The 17,988-nt window shown below is 37.2% G+C and overlaps 1 protein-coding gene across 5 annotated transcripts in view; it reads right to left on the bottom strand.

Moving 5' to 3' along the window:
* Window positions 1–3,854: 3,854 nt before the first annotated feature.
* GABRB2 (gamma-aminobutyric acid type A receptor subunit beta2) overlaps window positions 3,855–17,988 on the bottom strand; it is a 267,646-nt gene continuing 253,512 nt past the window's right edge. For all 5 annotated transcript variants that reach the window (XM_032252724.1, XM_032252728.1, XM_032252723.1 and 2 more), the window contains one exon: window positions 3,855–9,860. In XM_032252724.1, coding sequence (XP_032108615.1) covers window positions 9,513–9,860 — 348 coding nt within the window. In that variant the 3' untranslated portion in view covers window positions 3,855–9,512. The remainder of the gene's footprint in view (window positions 9,861–17,988) is intronic.

Below are 17,988 nucleotides of genomic sequence, written 5' to 3'. Positions count from 1 at the left end.
TCAAGTAAAGGAGTGAAGTGCCTGAGACTTAGAGTTAGCCCCCTGGGACGTGCAATGCCAGTGGTGCCATTTTGTGTCCTCTGCAGCAGAGATGTGGTGATAATTGACACCTTGCTCTATCGTGTGAATTAACCTCACAGCACATGGTTGGGGATGGTCTGATGCTGAAAATGTTTCCAAATTCCATCTTTTCTTCTTCTTTTTCTTTCTTTCTGCCCTCCTTCGCTTTCTTTTTCCTTCTTTCCCTGGTCTTCTCCAGGGACACCAATGGGTGAGACCAGGTTTCCTCAGCCGGCCACTGCAGACTAGCAATTTTCAAGCTGTTTTCTTTATCAGCTATATACATACATTGTTATCATTAGAGCCAATTTCTTCTTCTCACTTGTATCCTCCTTCCTTCCCTCATTGCTGATTTATCCCAAAATTTCTGGATAACCTTCTATTAGTTCTGCACTTCTGGTTCATTGACTAAACTCCAGTCTACATTGAGTCTCAGAGTGGTCGAAATATGTGAGTGACTTCTATTGTTCAATTATTTGTGCCCCATTCTCCATCACCAGAGTTGTTGATATAGTGAGCACAGGGCTCCCTGAGTGTCTCTTGAGTCCTACACCCCATCCATCCCTTGTATTTCTCCAAGACTCTTCCAGCTATTCCTTACCCTCTTTGTAACCCTTAGCTTCTCACTAAAATCCCTCTTCTGAGGGCTTTGTCTGTTAGTCTCAGTCAGGCCCACCTCAATGCAAGGTAAGTTCAAGAAACATTGGGAGGGTAAAGGGCTGATTCAGAGGAGAGAGACAAAGGTCCTCAAAGTGAGCCCTCTAAAAGCCAAACAGATTTTATTCACACTGTGTAAACTTCTGTTTGCAATCTTCTGTACCCATTTTTACTAACATGTTTCTATAACTTTCTTGTCTTTCAAGAATACAACAAAGCCCTGTTTTACTTTCTTACATTTGCAAGGTGTCAACCACCAGGAAAGGGATATTGCTGAACTTACAATGGCACTAAATCTTGTTCAGTCTACATAAACTCTCAGGGATTTCCTAACATACTCCCTCTTTAAGCTCACCTTGAGGCTGACAGCTACAGAAACATCCACGTAGACCTCTGGGCATGGGAAAAGTTGATTTGCCAGTATCTCTCTGACCATTCTGTACTTGTCTGGAAAGTGGAAGATTCAATGCTTTGGTTTTTTTTTTTTTTTTTTTTTTTTCTTTTTCAATCTAAGATGAATCTGGCAACATTGGGCTTGCAGTTCCTCAAGGCAACAATCAGCCAGGGCTCAAAAGTGGCTGGGTCTTTAGAGCATGTCATCCCAGTTCCCTATGGTTCCTCCACTCCCTATTGTATGACACCAGACCTTTATTATTTGCTTACAATTCCTACTAAGCCCTCTGTATGCCTTTGGGTTTGCAAGACAGGATAATGGAATATATTAATCATCTACCCAAATTTTGGATCTCATTAGTCTTCTAACTTTCAGAACTGGAGCCATTACCTTTACACTATTAGATATCTATTTCTAGGAATAGCATATTAAATTCTGATATCAAATTCATCTTGTTGCTTCTCATATCACTTTCTGGGATGGAGAGACCAGGTACCCACCAGGTCCCAGACAGAAGTGTAGTGGTGAGCCTAACTTCATAAATGAAGCTCTATAGGAAATGCCACATTTCCTTTCTGCTGAGGTATCCCAGTCTGTTTGATTCTTGCCCTGTGCCCCCAGGACTCTGCTGCTTTAGCAGTATGCCTGGGGCAGTGCCCAGGGCCTGGTATCCTAAATGTCACTGTGCCATCTGCTCTGAGGCTGCCATTCCCTAGGTCTCTGTCATTGAAGACATTGTATGTCTCTACTGCTCTGGAGCCTGTGGTCCTTCTTCCCTATCCCAGTCTCTGAGAAACAGCTCCCCTTCTCCTTTCACTCTTACCCTTATACTTTCACTTTCCTGAGAGCTAAGCTTCATCTGCATGTCTCAGCGGCTTCTCTTTTCTTTCCAATTAAAATTTCTAAAGTCCAAAACCAAATATATAATCAATACTGATGACTTAGCAATCTTATTTGAAACAAAAGAGGAGAAAAGACCAGAACACACACAAATCAATGCATTAATGAAAAGACAATTGTTTTGGGACTTGTCATCCCAAGATTATTCTTCATTCTAGTCTGCATAGTGAGATGGGGTGCTGTGGTGTGGAGGGTCAGAGAGGACTTGCACCTTTGGCTATTGCCCACAGAGATTTTAGGGAACATGGGAATTGTCCCCATTAAACTGGTATTATTCTGGGAGGTGGGTTTCATGGCTCAGAGAAATATTCTGCATGAAAAATGGCATGCAACTTATCAGAATTAAAACAAGTTTCAGAAGAGAGCAAGGGTCTAAAGGGTCCACTTTAAGAAAGTATAGCTTTGGAAGATGTAGGGTGGAAAGTTTCCCAACACCAACTGCCAGTTTTTTCTTTTCTTTTCTTTCTTTTTTTTTTTTTTTGTGTGTGGGACAACATCTGGAGAATTTCTCTTTCTGAGGTAAGTTGTAAGCTGTGAAGCCCATCACTGGTAGTATTTCCTACTGGCCCTCCCATCTTCCCCTGCCTACATGGGCTCATAGGGCCACACACATGCATACACACTAACATCCTGACACACCACCACCACTTATGTATGTACATGTATGTGAGCTTACATGTGTTCTCTCTGCTGGAAGAAAATGCTGAAACTTACCATGAGTGTTGTCAAGCACAGATTTAGGTGTTTCATATTCCTAGATTTTACAATTTACAACAGACCCTAAGAACTGAGTCTCACCCATTTTAGGGCTGGATCTTTTATGTAGCGTTTATTACTACTCATCCATAACTCTTTTTAGTCTGTGACTTTATTGGACAATTGTGTTCTGATAGGCTCTCTCTCAAGCTGGCAGAGGCTACCAACATGCTGTTTGGACATTCCAAAGTCAGTAGGACTGAAAAACACTAGGCTTGTCATCAAATGATTCACTGGAGTCAGATAGTTTCCCTACCTTTGAGAGGTGCCACATAATTCAAGAAAGCAGGGACTTTGTGTTCACCACTGTATTTCCAGTATTAGTGCACACTCTGCTAGATGGCAGCCTCTTGGCACATATTTCTTGGGAAATGTTTCCCCCAAATGAGTGAGAATTGGACAAATCTGTTCCCCAGTTTTAATGATGAGGTAGAAAGAATTTTACCTGGGTAGAAATCCAGGTTCTTTCTCTCTCAGTGGCAAGGTACTTATTCTTCCTGAGCTCAAGTTTCTTGTACTTTCAGGAATATGGTAAGAATTAAATGAAGATCCATTTTTGAGAAGTGATTACCCAATGTCTTCAGCAAATATATGTTGAATGTTAAATAAACACCTCATGTTTATCCTTTGTTTTGATGATAAAAGCCGAATTTTTAATTAGTTATCCTTAACATAAACTATCTAAACTAATTTTGGTGAAGTTTTAAATCTGGTAATAGCATTTGTAAGATATATGCAGAATCTTCTGTGATGATGATAATTAAAAATAATATCATCTATTTATAGACCACTTACCACATAGCTTGTACTGTGCTAAGATCTTTGGGGTTTATTTCATTTCACCTTTACAACTAAAAAGTAAAATTATGTCTTTGCTTTATGGATAAGAAAACTGAGAGTCAGGTTGTCACTACACATTTCGCCTAGGAACAGGCAAATCAATGCTCAAATTCAAGTTTGCCTGACCAGTAGATCCCAAGTTCCCAGGCTTCTTACCGCGTTTCACAAAAGCTATAATTCTGCAACATAACTCATACTAACTACATACTAATATAAATCAAACAAGAAATATTCCAAACACAATGAAACCACACACACAATCTTTTTATTTTTATTTATATTTCTTAGTTCAAGAATTACACACTAGCCAACATTATTATATATTTACATGCTGAAACTGGCTGCAATAAGTTTAAATTCAAGAAAATAATTCTTATGTGCTATTCATTTATAATCCTCATTTTTTTACTATCTCATGTATCCCAGAGATTTTAGTAGTTCTGTTTTTAGAAAGACATGAAAATAGATGCAATGATATCCATTGTATTTTGCATTTTTCTAGCCATTGGAAAATGTGCATTATGTGCATATTAAGAAAGGCTACAAGGTAATTAGTAAGGCTGATGATCACTACATTGTGAAGAAACTAGAATATCACTTTTTAAAATAAAATGGCAATTTAGAACTGTGCAGGGACAATATTCATAACAGAACTATTTAAACACCCATGCAAAAAAAATTTAAAGCTATGAGATTTAAATTAAATTATAGGCAACTTTGTGTGAATTAATTAGGTTTAAAATGACCATGGCTGAACTCAAATTATTGAGCCAGAAAAGAAAAGACAACAAAACAAAACAAAACAAAACAAAAACTGATGGAACTGTCAACTTGCTTCAAATGGTGCAAGGACACACACGGGCATCAGGTTAGAGGATGTGACGGGGAGTGACATTTGGTTTGGGAACTCAAAGGACATAAAGTTTTGTTTTTCATCATTTGAATCACATTTATCTTTATTACCAATAAAACTTCTCTAAGCAAATTAAAATTTTATGTCAGAATTTTGCATATATCTACAGAAATATTCGACTTCAATTTCCAAATTTGAATAGCTTTTTACAAGTGCTGCTTTTAAAAAAAAAAAAAAGGATTTCTCTAGGGCAGTATCTTAATTAGCATTCTGTTCACTCCTTTCTGTTTTTTTACAACGTTCCTAGTGCATTTGGAAAATATTTTTTAAACCTTTGGTGTGAAGCAGCGTCCTTCCCCCACCCCCCATTTTCTTGTTTTTTTTTTTTTCTTTCCTTTTTTGTTTTTCAATAATTCTGGAGTCTTTGGTTGAAAGGAACAGTACTACCTAAGGACAAAATACTATTATTAAAAAAAAGTCTTCTAGTATGTATTCTGTGTAACACATTTCTGGAGCTGGTAGGAATAAACATTTTTATTTTCTGTAGTGCCATCTATACAAACTTTTACTCTGAAAACTGAGATTTAAGTTGCAAACTTTGGTTTCTTGAACTCTGACATATAAAAACTCTATTAAGTTATCAATGATCATCTTTGCTTTTCCCAATTGCCATTTCTAAGGCTATCTCTGGTTGTTACATTGACTACATAAACAGTAGAGTGTTTCCCATAGAGGGGGAGAGAGACAGTGTGGGTGAGCAAAAGATTATGTGTGTTTGAGTGTGTGTGTGTGACTGCATGTGACTGTGTGTGTGATAGCAAATTGAAACCCTTCTGTCTGGGATTCCCAAACCATTTATACAAAAGGGTGTTTAAATTACTCTGCTGGGGGCACTGCAGTAACTGTACTTTGTAAAAAATAAATAAAAATTAAGAAAAAAACTAAACAATTATTTGTATCTATTGACTATTCATTTACAGCATGTTTAATTATTTACATATTATAACACATCAATTTAAGCCATAAACAGAATTAGCACATTGCCTTACCATAAAATACAAATTAGAAGTTAAAAATATTTAAGAAATCTGTTTTAATATTTACACACGCTCAGTGAAAGTTATGGTTGCTCACATTACATGTACTCTGTACATTTAGCCAATTGGCATGATTGCTACAGTTTTGAGTACTTAGTATTTCACCCTAACCAACATGGTGAGGTTTAGTTATTTTTTTTCTTCCTCTTTGGAGGAATTTTTATCATTTTTCATTTTCTTAAGACATTTTTGTTTTTGAATCACCAATGGACAATGTTATTTGTCACCTTAAAAAAGAGAGCAATTGGACAAGCAATGTGACAACTACTTAACTTCTGATGTTCTGGGGTACAGTACTATTGTCGAGTTAAACTGTGCAATGGTTCATAAAAACTGTAGGCATTGATTTGCTGATAGAGAAATGCTCAGTACCCTGTATTACTTATTTCAATGTGTTGACTTTTGGTTGCCAAATTAAAAATACTCATATACTGGTTTAATGAAGGAAACAAAACATATTAGCTTATTCCTTTTGTTTTCCAACATATGAATACATATATATGTATGTATGTTTATATGGATCTATATATACACATATATACATGTAGATATGTTGTAAGACCTGTTTTTGTTAATGTTGCATTGCTGTTTTTGTTGTTGAGCATGAAGGTAATCATTAAACTGGAACACAGTTACCTATAGAAAATGGAAATTGTCTTAGTTGCCAATTTAATGTAGGTCTTGCTTTATATAAATGTGATTCATTTCCCCATTATGCATTCCACTGCTCGCTCTTTACGTGTTGTGCTTTTGCAAGCTGACAGATTTTTTGTGTGTTCCTAATGCTAGAATGTAAAGTCTTTTGGTTCATAAACCATTTTTATTATTATTATTATTTTACTTAGCACTGCTTTTGTAGAAATGAGAAGAGAAAAGGTCTAGATGGCACTGCTTGAGTCTTTTCCCCTGTTAATAAATTGCAGTAGAAAGAATTTTAACATTCCTTATGCAAACACATGATTATGTTGCATGAGTTTTCAATTCTGAAATGCATTTCATACCTACTAGCAGTCATGTACAATATATATATATACAGATTGAGATCAAAGATTTTCATGTAGACTGTGCATTTTAGAGTCAGAATTTGTCTATGAATTTCACAAAGATGAAAAAACACCTTAATTGCTGGCTATCTGGCTGTTTATAATCAAAAGAAAATCTATACATATGTATAAACTGATAGTAATCCCATATCAGAACTACTAAAACACACCTTTGTGGTCCTTTAGTTTAACAACTGGCTATCAAGCTGACTGGTCTTCCTAGACTTATCAGGTCTAGCCCCCCTCCTCACATTTGATGACTGTATTTCAATTCAACCAAACATATATTTAAGAATAAATTCTACATCTACGGTTATTTCTGGAGATGATGAGTCAGTTGTTTCTATCTCTGTGGTTACTGAGTGCCAATGTATGCTTTTCACTCTATGGCATCGCTTCTAAGGTCCCATCTTTTCTCCTTTGTCTTGTTTCTTATCACTGAGAGCAGAAATTAATTCCTGGTTATATGCTTTTGAGGCTCAAGCTGCAAAGATGCTTCTCTTCACTTTGTTCTTGATTGTTCTGTTGACTTCCTTTGACATCTAAAATTTTTTTATAATCATAAATGGCAATATCAAAGATTTTTATGGCTTGTACAGTGGTTGCACATAAGAGGCTCCTTCTATACTTGGGCTCTGAGTTGTCTATAGAAGAGCCTTTTCAGAATGGCATTTTGGAGTTGTTCCCCTGAGTTATCTATATGCTCCTTCCTGATGTTTTTTATTCAAACTTTACCCCCTGGTTACAAGGGGCAGGCACTTTACTTAGTGTGATGCCCCAAAATGATTGCCTAGGAGAAAGTATGTCCCTGAAGAAACATGAGGAATCTCTACTCCGAGCCTATGAGAAGAATCTTGGTCAGATTCTGCCCAAAGATTATACTTAGAGGTGTTCAAGATTATGTAACCAAAACATAAGAGCCAAGGTTTCCTACATTGGTGAAACAAAAATACCATCCCATTTTGGGGCAAATTCAGAAAGCTGAAGGATAAAGGTTGTTTTTCTTGGACAGTTGGAATGCAAGGACAATAGTACTCCATCATATTCCAAGCTGCTGAATCATAAAGGAAATAAGAAATCAAGAAAACATACATTATCCACAGGCAGATACTGGTTACTATGCACAATTAGGGATGTTACTCTAAAAAGAAGACGTTTCTTTGTTTTTAAAATAGAAATAGCAAAGTCATCTTCCAAGAAAATATTCAGTCAAATTAAACTTGAAGGAAAATTTAGCAATTCGCTATTTTATATAAGAAAAGCAATATATAAACCTCATATTGATGGAAGTATGACATATTAGCTTATTCTCTTTCCTGTCCAACATATGAATGCATATATCCAATTAGTATGGAAAGAAACACAATGACATAATTTAAAAGCAGAAAAAAAAAAGCCATCATGTCTGCCTGGTTAACAATTACGTATTTTTCTGCAATACCAACTGAGGCTCATAACATTTATCATGTTAATGTGGCTTTGTTGTCATTTTCCACTAGTTTTCATATTTTCCTTGATTAGGCAGATTCCAATACATACAACCAAAGCACTCTTAAGAAAATCAAGCCCAAACTCAATGAACTCACAAATTAACTCTCCTTGTGTTCATACTCCTTGAAGTATTGTTTGCTGTGGAAAATAGAATTGTGAATTTCATTGCACATAAGAAAATATAGTTCACTCAATCTCTCCAAAGCTGTACTTTGCCAGTCTCCTAAAAATATAATCAGAATTTTGGAAGCCAAAAAGCTGGAGAGGACCATGAATTCTTTAAAGTGATGAACAAATCCTTCTCTTGAAATACCCTATTAAATTCAGAAGTAAAATTATAGGGACAAAAATTGCAGAGACAGCCGACATAGTCTGAGAAAAACAATCTGTTTGCTAGTTTGTGCTCTATATTTGTATATTTGAATGACTCTGAATCTAACCTGAATATCTAATACAATTCTCATTTCTCTAAGTTTTGTATTTCATGGCTATCTTTGATTAAACTATAAAAACCTCTTTAGGTATGCTGTCAAAGCTTGTGATGTTGGAAAAACAACCCCTCTTACTCGCCCTTTGCCACTAGACACAGTACGTATAGACCAGATGCTGTGTGGAGCTGATAAGGGTCATGCTTGCTTGCTTGCTTGATTTTTGTTACAATGATCGTTTCTGATTCTCTACTCTGCTCTGTGTTGTTAACTCTTACTTTAACCACCTAGGAAATAGCTTTTTAGCAAAAATTTCCTTGGCCACTATGCACGATAATGTTCAGAAGTCTCCTCACCTCTAAATGCCAAGATGAAAGACACCATAGTTGATTCTCTGTGCTCAAGCAAAGAGACTGGCCAAATCAGCTTCCTGAGTCTCTGTCTTGATTCCCCTAGCCTGCTCCAATCACATGAGAATCCTTTAGAATCTAGTGGGAATAATCTTCCCATGACACCATTATCATTTTAATAAGACAGGCACAGATCATCTTCAAGTAACATGTTTGCATGGCATTACAGACAATGTTTCATAAGCACAATGCCATCTCAACAGCACGCCAACCTTAAAAAGGAAGATGGGGAGTATCTGGCCAAATGAGTGACAATGCTATTGAGCCTTCTGAAAATATCTTCCAAATTATTCCCCTCTGAGCAGGCTGCATACTAAACAGACAACATGGAGCACTCAGGCTGTCTTGCCAGCATGTGTACAAATCACTTGTGTTTTAACTGGAAAACCACAAGGACCTTAGTGTATTCATTACTTAGCAGAAGCAACCCAAATGGTATGAAATGGACCACAGGATAGGCCAGCAACTAAGGTATTTTAGCATCACTTTTGTCCTGGATTGATGTGTTTTCCAAGTCCTACATCAGGCTGTACAACTGGTTTGAGGAGGAATCTAGTCCTTGCTTCCCATGGGAGGCCATGTTTTAGTTCACATAATAAAGCCAATAGACGATGTTGAAAAAGGAAAAAACCACTGGGAAGAATATGCGAGACCACCGATCTATGGCATTCACATCAGTCAAGTCAGGGATGGTGATTTTCAGTTGGGAGGCACGTCTCCTCAGGCGACTTTTCTTTTGTGCCACATGTCGTTCCAGAGCATTTCTGCCAAAACTATGCCTGGGCAACCCGGCTTTCCGATACTGGATGCTGGAGGCATCATAGGCTAGCATTGTGCTCCTGGGGTCTCCAAGTCCCATCACAGCCTCAGATGTGGCCATTTCATTTTTTATCTCAAGAGTGCTCAATAAGATGTTCTCATGGGGGTCCATCTGCAAGGGAGAAGAATCAAAAAGACAATCAGAACAGTGAAGCTTTACAGGTGCTTACTAGGCAAGGCACTATGATCAGCACTTAAGGGATTTATAATAATGGTAAAGAGAGCTACCTTTGTGATTACATTACCAGAGTCTGAATTAAGACTCTACCACTAAAGCAATTTGAGGTTCAGTTTCCCATTTATTAAATGATATAATAATCCAACCCTAGAGGATTGCTGTAATGATGTAATTACATAATAGACTGTTGCTAGTATCATTTTCATTAGTTCTACTTAGGGTGTGCAGAGAAATGGAAGGCATGGCACCCTTTTGAAGAATTCATAGTCTTGATATGAACACATAAAAATTAAACTGTGCTAGGCATGGAACAGTGTTAGGACATTAATTACTGAATTGTGCTCACAATAGTGGCCTAATTATAGATGAATTAATAACAAAACTAGAACTAAATATAGTGGGTAACTATCAAGTACTTGCCCATTTATGTAAGGCATTTTTTGGGTACAATTTCATCTAATTGATGTTTCTTAAAATCTCCAGTTATGAGATGTCACCTTAAATTTGCAATGTCAATATAAATAGGATAAAGAAATGGTGTTGAAGAATACAAATGCAGGACACATGTGACTTGCCAAAGTAACCACAGCATTCAGAATAAGGAGAAATTCAAAAACAGGAGCCTAACAGCCAGATCCACTGTTGTTGGGGAGGAATGAGAAGAAGAAAGGGAAAAAGGTAGGATTAGAGAGGAAGCAACCAGCCTGCAGCTGATTGTGCTCAATTGGATTCTGGGCCTCAGGAGTACAATCAGTTGGCTATGCTGATAGTCAAATCATCTCTCTTGGATAATTTCTTCTTCCAAAGCTAAAAGCAAAGGATTCATAGATATCATGATTCCCAAAGACTAAATTACTATGTAATGTTCTTTCTTGTGTTAAGAAGGGAAGATTTGTATGCCTTATTTTAAAGAGGCCTCAACTGCTACAGATAATAAAACCTAGATGGAACAAGTTTTTATTAATAAAAAAGCATATTTATTTTGGTGGAGAATCAAGATATAACAATTACCAGTAAAATTTCTGAAATTATAAGGAAAAAATAGTCAATGATAGTCTCTGTTGATATATGGAAACAAGGCATATAACCAAACATTGAATTGGAAGAAACGAAGCTCTGAGCTTCATGAATTATGCAAAAGGCAAAAAATAATGCTGCTAAGATTATATATTAACAATTAGGTTTCAACAGTGGTTTAATGTTCATGTATTAAAATTCAAATCTAAAATCTTTTGAGGAATAGAAACTATAAAATATGCTGGGACATAATAATTGACCAATTAATCTCTGCCTACTGATCAGACATTCTGCAGGTTTGCTTTATGGTATGATTGTGCTTAGAGGAAATACTAAACCAATACATTATTAAAATTATTTGTAAAAGTTATATGATTTAGAAACAAAATTAAATAAACGTTATAAAAGATCTGCCAAGGAAGGACCAGGCAATGGCTTTGGGGGGGCTCCCTTGACCTAGAAAAGAAAAGAACATTTAAAGGTTTCTTTTAAGTACCAGTGCTTTGCAGCAACTGTTTCATTGAATGCTTACAACATCTCTTGGAAATGCCATTTATTTCCCCAATGTTATAGGTGAGGGTCTTCACCAAATTTCTTAAAGCCCCATAGGTACTACATGATGGAGCTCGAATTCAAACCTTGGCCATTAGAATACAAATGCTGGGAGTGGGGAGTCCTTTCTAACACTTACAGAAAGTAAACCTGTTGGAAATGGGACACCTATGCTTCACTGTTATTTCAACAGTATGCTTGTTTTCTGTTCTTCTCTGGGTTAATTGTTCCTTTAGTTACCTAGAAAATGACTCAATTTGCAAAATTTCTTTGGCCACTATGCATGATGTTGTTCATTATTTTCCCTTCTTTAACCACCAGGATATTTGTTTTTCTATTGAGCAATTACAGTAAGAGTTATGAGTTGATACCAGAACTGTCTGAGTTCAAACTATAAAATAGAAATAACAATCATAATAAAAACTGCTGGCAGCAATGGATTACTACCAAGGGAAACTTGCTTAAAGCTTAAAACAATTTATTCTTGAGTAATTTATTTAATTTTAGTGGGTTTCTGTTTCACTATCCAAATTCAAGGATCAAATTAGGTAATTCATAAAGTTCTATTAGTTACTGCTTTTTCATTCATAAATTTAAAAAAAAATTGATTGAACATCAATGTGTATTTGGCACTGTGCCAAGTATCACAGATACTGGGGTGAGAAAAAATTGCTGCTGTATCCTAGTGGGAATAACAGTCTCCAGAAAGAATACTGGGGTTGGAGTCAGAGTCAGAAGAATGTAGTTCTGGCTCTTCTATTTGTTATTTTTGACCTGGAAAAATTACCTAATTCTTTCAATCTAGGTTTCTTCTGTGGACTAAGAGTAGGATTTGGGAAGACGAACTGCAATAAAATATGTGAAGATAAACTTGGAAAACTCAAGCGCCAGGCAAAGGTGATTATTATGACGTGCTATAGATGAAGTTTATTTACTTATTTACTTACTGGTTCCACTGACATGGCCCAAAACAACAAATAATTATACCCAAAAGAAAATTAAGTATGTTGCCCTTGTGGTGTATAGATATGAGTGATGATGTAGGTAAAAATCATCTCAGTCTTACTGGAGCTCTTGCAAGCTGAAGTGAGAGTGGTGGGGTGGGGAAGGTGAGGTGTATTGAACACCTGTATCAATTTATGATGTGTTGCTACTCCTCAGTGTCTCTTATATCATTAGAATAGTTCAACCTTAAAACACAATTGCTTTTTTTTATTATTATACTTTAAGTTCTGGGATATATGTGCAGAATGTGCAGGTTTGTTACATAGATATACACGTGCCATGGTGGTTTGCTGCACCCATCAACCCATCATCTACATTAGGTATTTCTCCTAATGCTGCCCCTCCCCTAGGCCCCCACCACCTTGCTATCCCTTCGCTAGTCCCTCAGCCCCTGACAGGCCCCAGTGTGTGATGTTCCCCTCCCTGTGTCCATGTGTTGTCATTGTTCAACTCCCACTTATGAGTAAGAACAGGCAGTGTTTGGTTTTCTGTTCCTGTGTTAGTTTGCTGAGAATGATGGTTTCCAGATTCATCCATGTCCCTGCAAAGGACATGAATTCATCCTTTTTTAAGGCTGCATAGTATTCCATGGTGTATATGTGCCACATTTTCTTTATCCAGTCTATCATTGATTGGCATTTGGGTTGGTTCCAAGTCTTTGCTATTGTGAATAGTGCTGCAGTAAGCATACATGTGCATGTGTCTTTATAGTAGAATGATTTATAATCCTTTGGGTATATACCCAGTAATGGGATTGCTGGGTCAAATGGTATTTCTGGTTCTAGATCCTTGAGGAATCTCCACACTGTCTTCCACAATGGCTGAACTAATTTACACTCCCACCAACAGTGTAAAAGTGTTTCTATTTCTCCACATCCTCTCCAGCATCTCTTGTTTCCTGACTTTTTAATGATTGCCATTCTAACTGGCAGGAGATGGTATCTCATTGTGGTTTTAATTTGCATTTCTTTAATGACCAGAGATGATGAGCATTTTTTCATGTTTTTGGCCACATAAAAGTCTTCTTTTGAGAAGTATCTATTCATATCTTTCACCCACTTTTTGATAGGGTTGCTTTTTTCTTGTAAATTAAAGTTCCTTGTAGATTCTAGATATTAGCCCTTGGTCAGATGGATAGATTGCAAAAATTTTCTCTCATTCTGTATGTTGCCTGTTCATTCTGATGACAGTTTCTTTTGGTGTGCAGAAGCTCTTAAATTTAATTAGATCCCATTTGTCAATTTTGGCTTTTGTTGCCATGCTTTTGGTGTTTTAGTCATGAAGTCTTTGCCTGTGCCCATATCATTTACTTTTTGTCTTCCCCACCATACTACATTTCTTGATGAAGAGAGACACAAAATTTTTCTCAGTAATTATTGCATCCCCAAACATCTGGCATAGCACCTGGCACATAGCAGATGCTCAATAAGTAAATATTTAATTAATGGAATTAATTTTGCAAACTCTTAGAAACACACTTCACCTCTTTGTGAGTCATCAATAAGATGGATTTAACTTTGCAACACCAGTCTAAAGACTGGAACGTCTGAGACCGCCTCTTGAGTTCCTTCCCTGCTCTAAGGCTTTTGCCTTTATTTATACAGGTCTCTTGCTAGAGCAGCATGTTCAAGTACCCGAGATCTGTAAACTGTATTTCCCTCAGTGCTACTTCCATATCAGATGTCCCTTTTTCGCCCTAGAGAAGGGCGCTTGGTGAGTACAACTAGAAGCCAGAACTAACCATTTTACATATTGACATCTTTCAGTTGTCCCAGTATCCCCGTGGGGCAGGCACTGATCTCATGTTTGGAAAATAAGACACAGAGAGGTTAAGAAACTTAATACAAGTTTGTATACTGAATAGGTGACAGAGCAAGAGCGCGAATCAGCTATTTTTACACTTTTTTTATGCTGAGGCATAGCAGCCATCCAGATAATCCCGGCGGCATTCCATGGCTTATAAAAGATGGCACTCTCAGTGCATGGTAGGGGCAGTCAACTAGAAGGTCATGGAAGGCTTGCAAACATTTCCTTAATGAGGGGTGGATAAGAGTGTCTAGAGTTAAATATGTCACTAAATTTCTGAGTCTTGATAACTGCAGCACTTGCAAGTAAAGAGAATAGACATCTGTACTTCGCCTGCTCATTAAACACCACTCACTCCCCTTTCTGTCTGGGAAATCACCACTTTCCCATTTTCAGTTTTTGTGTCTCTGCTGTGGGTGTAAGCCCATCAGAGCCATTCTGACACCATGATTAGCTCAGTGGTGGGTACATGACCTTTTCTGAGCCAATTGGCATGCCGTGAGCCTTGAGATCAGAATACCAGAGTAAAGACTCTCAAATTTTCTCCTTCTCCTAGAAGTGAGTGGCCCCAGATCAACAGAATCTGCTGAGATGGTTCAACTGTAAGAGGAGATCCCAATTTGGACAGAAGCCAACACTAAAATAAAGAATCTATTACCTAATGGTGCCTTGTGTGTGTATCTGGACATACCTGACTTGCTGATACCAAGCAAGATAGTATATTATCTTCCTTCCTTCCCCTTTCCCTTCCTCTTTTCCTCTCTCCCTCTTCTTCCTCTTCCTCTTCCTTCTTATTCTTCTTTCTCACCTGCTCCCTTCTCTCTTTCTTTCTTAAGCCAGTATTACTTAGGTTTTCTGTTATTTGCGTTCCAAAGAATCATAAGTGATATAATTCACCTCATTTAAAGATCTCAACAGCTTTGTAAGACAGTATAGCCAGAGCAGGACAGAAATTAGAAGCATTTAATTTATAATAAAAATTTGCAAAACTCAAAGTTTATTATAACTGGGAAAATCTAGTTATAGATTTTATATATGTGTAATATATATATACACAATACCATCTTCAATATGCAGAATAGAGTTGGGTATCAATATTTTAGGCTGGGACCTAGAGAACATAGCTGCTGCTAAATTTTAGTGTCTGACTGCTAAAAACTGGCTTCGTTTCCCTTTCTTTCCCTTGTCTTGTTTACTGTTCTTCTTTTCACTTCAAAAAGTGTGAGCTGTTTTGGGAGCAAAATTACAAGGTCAAGAGCAAAGTTATAGGAGATTGACAGGGCCTTTTACATGTGTTTTAAAGGGTAAAAGTGGAAAGCCTGCAGGTAAACTACCCATAAGTTTATTGAATTTTAATGTCTTTACTGTTTATATAAAAGAAAAAATGATTTTACAAATCTGGATATTAAATTCAATAACAATTATCATTCCTTTTTCCCCTTTGAAATATCTGTTTCATAAGGTACTTTTTAATTTTTTTTTTTTTTTGGAAGCTTACTACACCATAGCAGAACAACAGCAGGACAGGATAGATTCCTATTTGACAGGGCAGGAAACTGATGTTCAGAAAAATAAACGGAATTACTTTAAATCTTACAACAAATAAGTCACCGGACAGGGTAACAATTCTGGGTTATTGACGTTTATCTTAATGCAATAATATTCCATGCTGCCTCCAGGCTGTCCTAAAATCAACCGGGGAAGCCTGACTCAAGTAGTGGTTGGGTGAGTGAGAGTCTATTTCAGTGGTTCCCAAGCTTGAACGCATATCAGAATACTCCGGAGGCCTCATTAAAACACGTCAGGTCTCCACTCTCAGGATTCCCAAGTCAGTAAATCTGGAATGAATCTTAGTAATTTGCATTTCTAACATGTTCCCAAGTGATGCTGGAATGCTGGCTTGGTGTCCACACTTGGAAAACTGCTAGTCTACTGGACAGCATGGCTTCAAATAAAGGAGCAGCAGAGGCCAGAGAAGTAACACCCAAGCTGGAGACTGACCACAGTCCACACTGCCAAGCTGAAAAGCAGCTTTTATAGAAAGAGAACAACATATATAGCTTCCATTTATTGAGTATTTACTGGAGGCAGGCATTGTATTGAAGGCTCTACACAACTATCCTATTTAATGTTGATCTTGACAACCCTATAAACAGGATGATTAAGACTCCAATTCTAAAAATGAGGAGATTCAAAATTAGGGATAGTTAACAATTTGCCTGGAGTTACACAGTAAGTAATGGAGCTGGCATTTAATCTGTTTGTTCCAAGGTTACTGCTCCCAATTACCAAACTATGCGACTGCATTCTCAAGACTTTGCTCAATTACGAGTTCAGTCTTGGTGTGCCTTCTCTGTACCAGGCTATATTTAGGGGACATAGTTCTAGCAAATGGAGGGCATAGTAATTGTCACATGAATTTAGCTAATCCTTGAAATCGAGTTTCCACACCAGCCCTTTTAGATTTGCCCAGATGGATTTCCTAATTATCATTCTCTTCACTTGAGCAGTGGAGATGTAAGAGAAACTGCTAAACTTTTTTTTTTTTTTTTTGATTAGGACATTAATGAGAGACAATTTCCCTTTACCCAATCAGAAGGACCATGTGGCAATCTCTGTTGCCCTGGAAAACATAGAAAAATATTTATCAAATTTTTCTGTCTTGGCATTTTTGCCTATTCAAGGGACTATGAGAATTTTGTTGATAGCAGTTGAAACAAGAGAGAGGGGGAAGCAAAAGTAAATGAAGGGAGGGGAGGAAGAGGTAGACTGGCAAATAAACTGTTGTTCTTTGCAAATAAATTGCCTTTACAAGGAGCTATGCTGCAGGCCTCGATTCAGTACAAGAGTCTCTACTATTTGCTTACTAGTCTGGCTTTAACTCCCAAGTCCATTCCTGACAAGGTTTTCTGGAGAGGCTTTATTTAGCACACCAATGCCAACAAAGATGTCTCCTGTTTCCTATTCAACTATCTACTCTGGAAATCATGCTTTATCTGGAGTTATTGTGCTTATCAATCAAGAATCAAATGCTGAAGTTTTGAGAAACAGACGGATTTATTTGCACTAACATTCCAGGGCCTTCTCCAAATGATCCTCTGTGAATGAGGGCATTATATATATCAACTGAATCAGCTGTTCTGTTGGTTAGAAAAATGGACTCCCCTGCTGACTTGAATTATTTTCCAGACTGATCCATGTGACGATGGTTCTAACAGCCATCATGTTAAATATTTTGGATTAAGAAGTTTTCTTTCCCCTCTTCAGTCTATGCTTGGTTAACAAGAGTTACATTTTGCTTAAAATATATTATATTAAGCCCTGAAGGGCGGGCCTTATTCTTGTATAATAATCAGTTAATTCCAATTTTGGTTTAGGCATGCTGCTTCTCTTCCTGCACCTTTCTTCTTGATAACAATATCCTCTGGAGAGATATCCTTGTGATAGTCTATAGTCATATACAGAAAAACAACTCAAATCCCTCAATAACCTAACAACATCACATGCTTACCTTGTCAAGGGGAAATGGGGCTATGTGAAATCCAAGTTCACCAGTCATATCATCGAGAGAAGAGTGATAAATTGGAAAATTCCAAGAAATCCTAACTGTGAAATTTCTAATTACTGTGACTTGTGTGTGGGTGGGAGATGATGTTTTATCCTCCATGAAATGGCACTGTGA

This window comes from Sapajus apella, unplaced genomic scaffold (assembly GCF_009761245.1).
Source record: "Sapajus apella isolate SASKATOON/1434 unplaced genomic scaffold, GSC_monkey_1.0 scaffold79, whole genome shotgun sequence".
Taxonomy (NCBI): Eukaryota; Metazoa; Chordata; class Mammalia; order Primates; family Cebidae; genus Sapajus; species Sapajus apella.
Note: the sequence above shows the minus strand (reverse complement) of the source record. Positions and strands in the feature narration are given on the sequence as shown.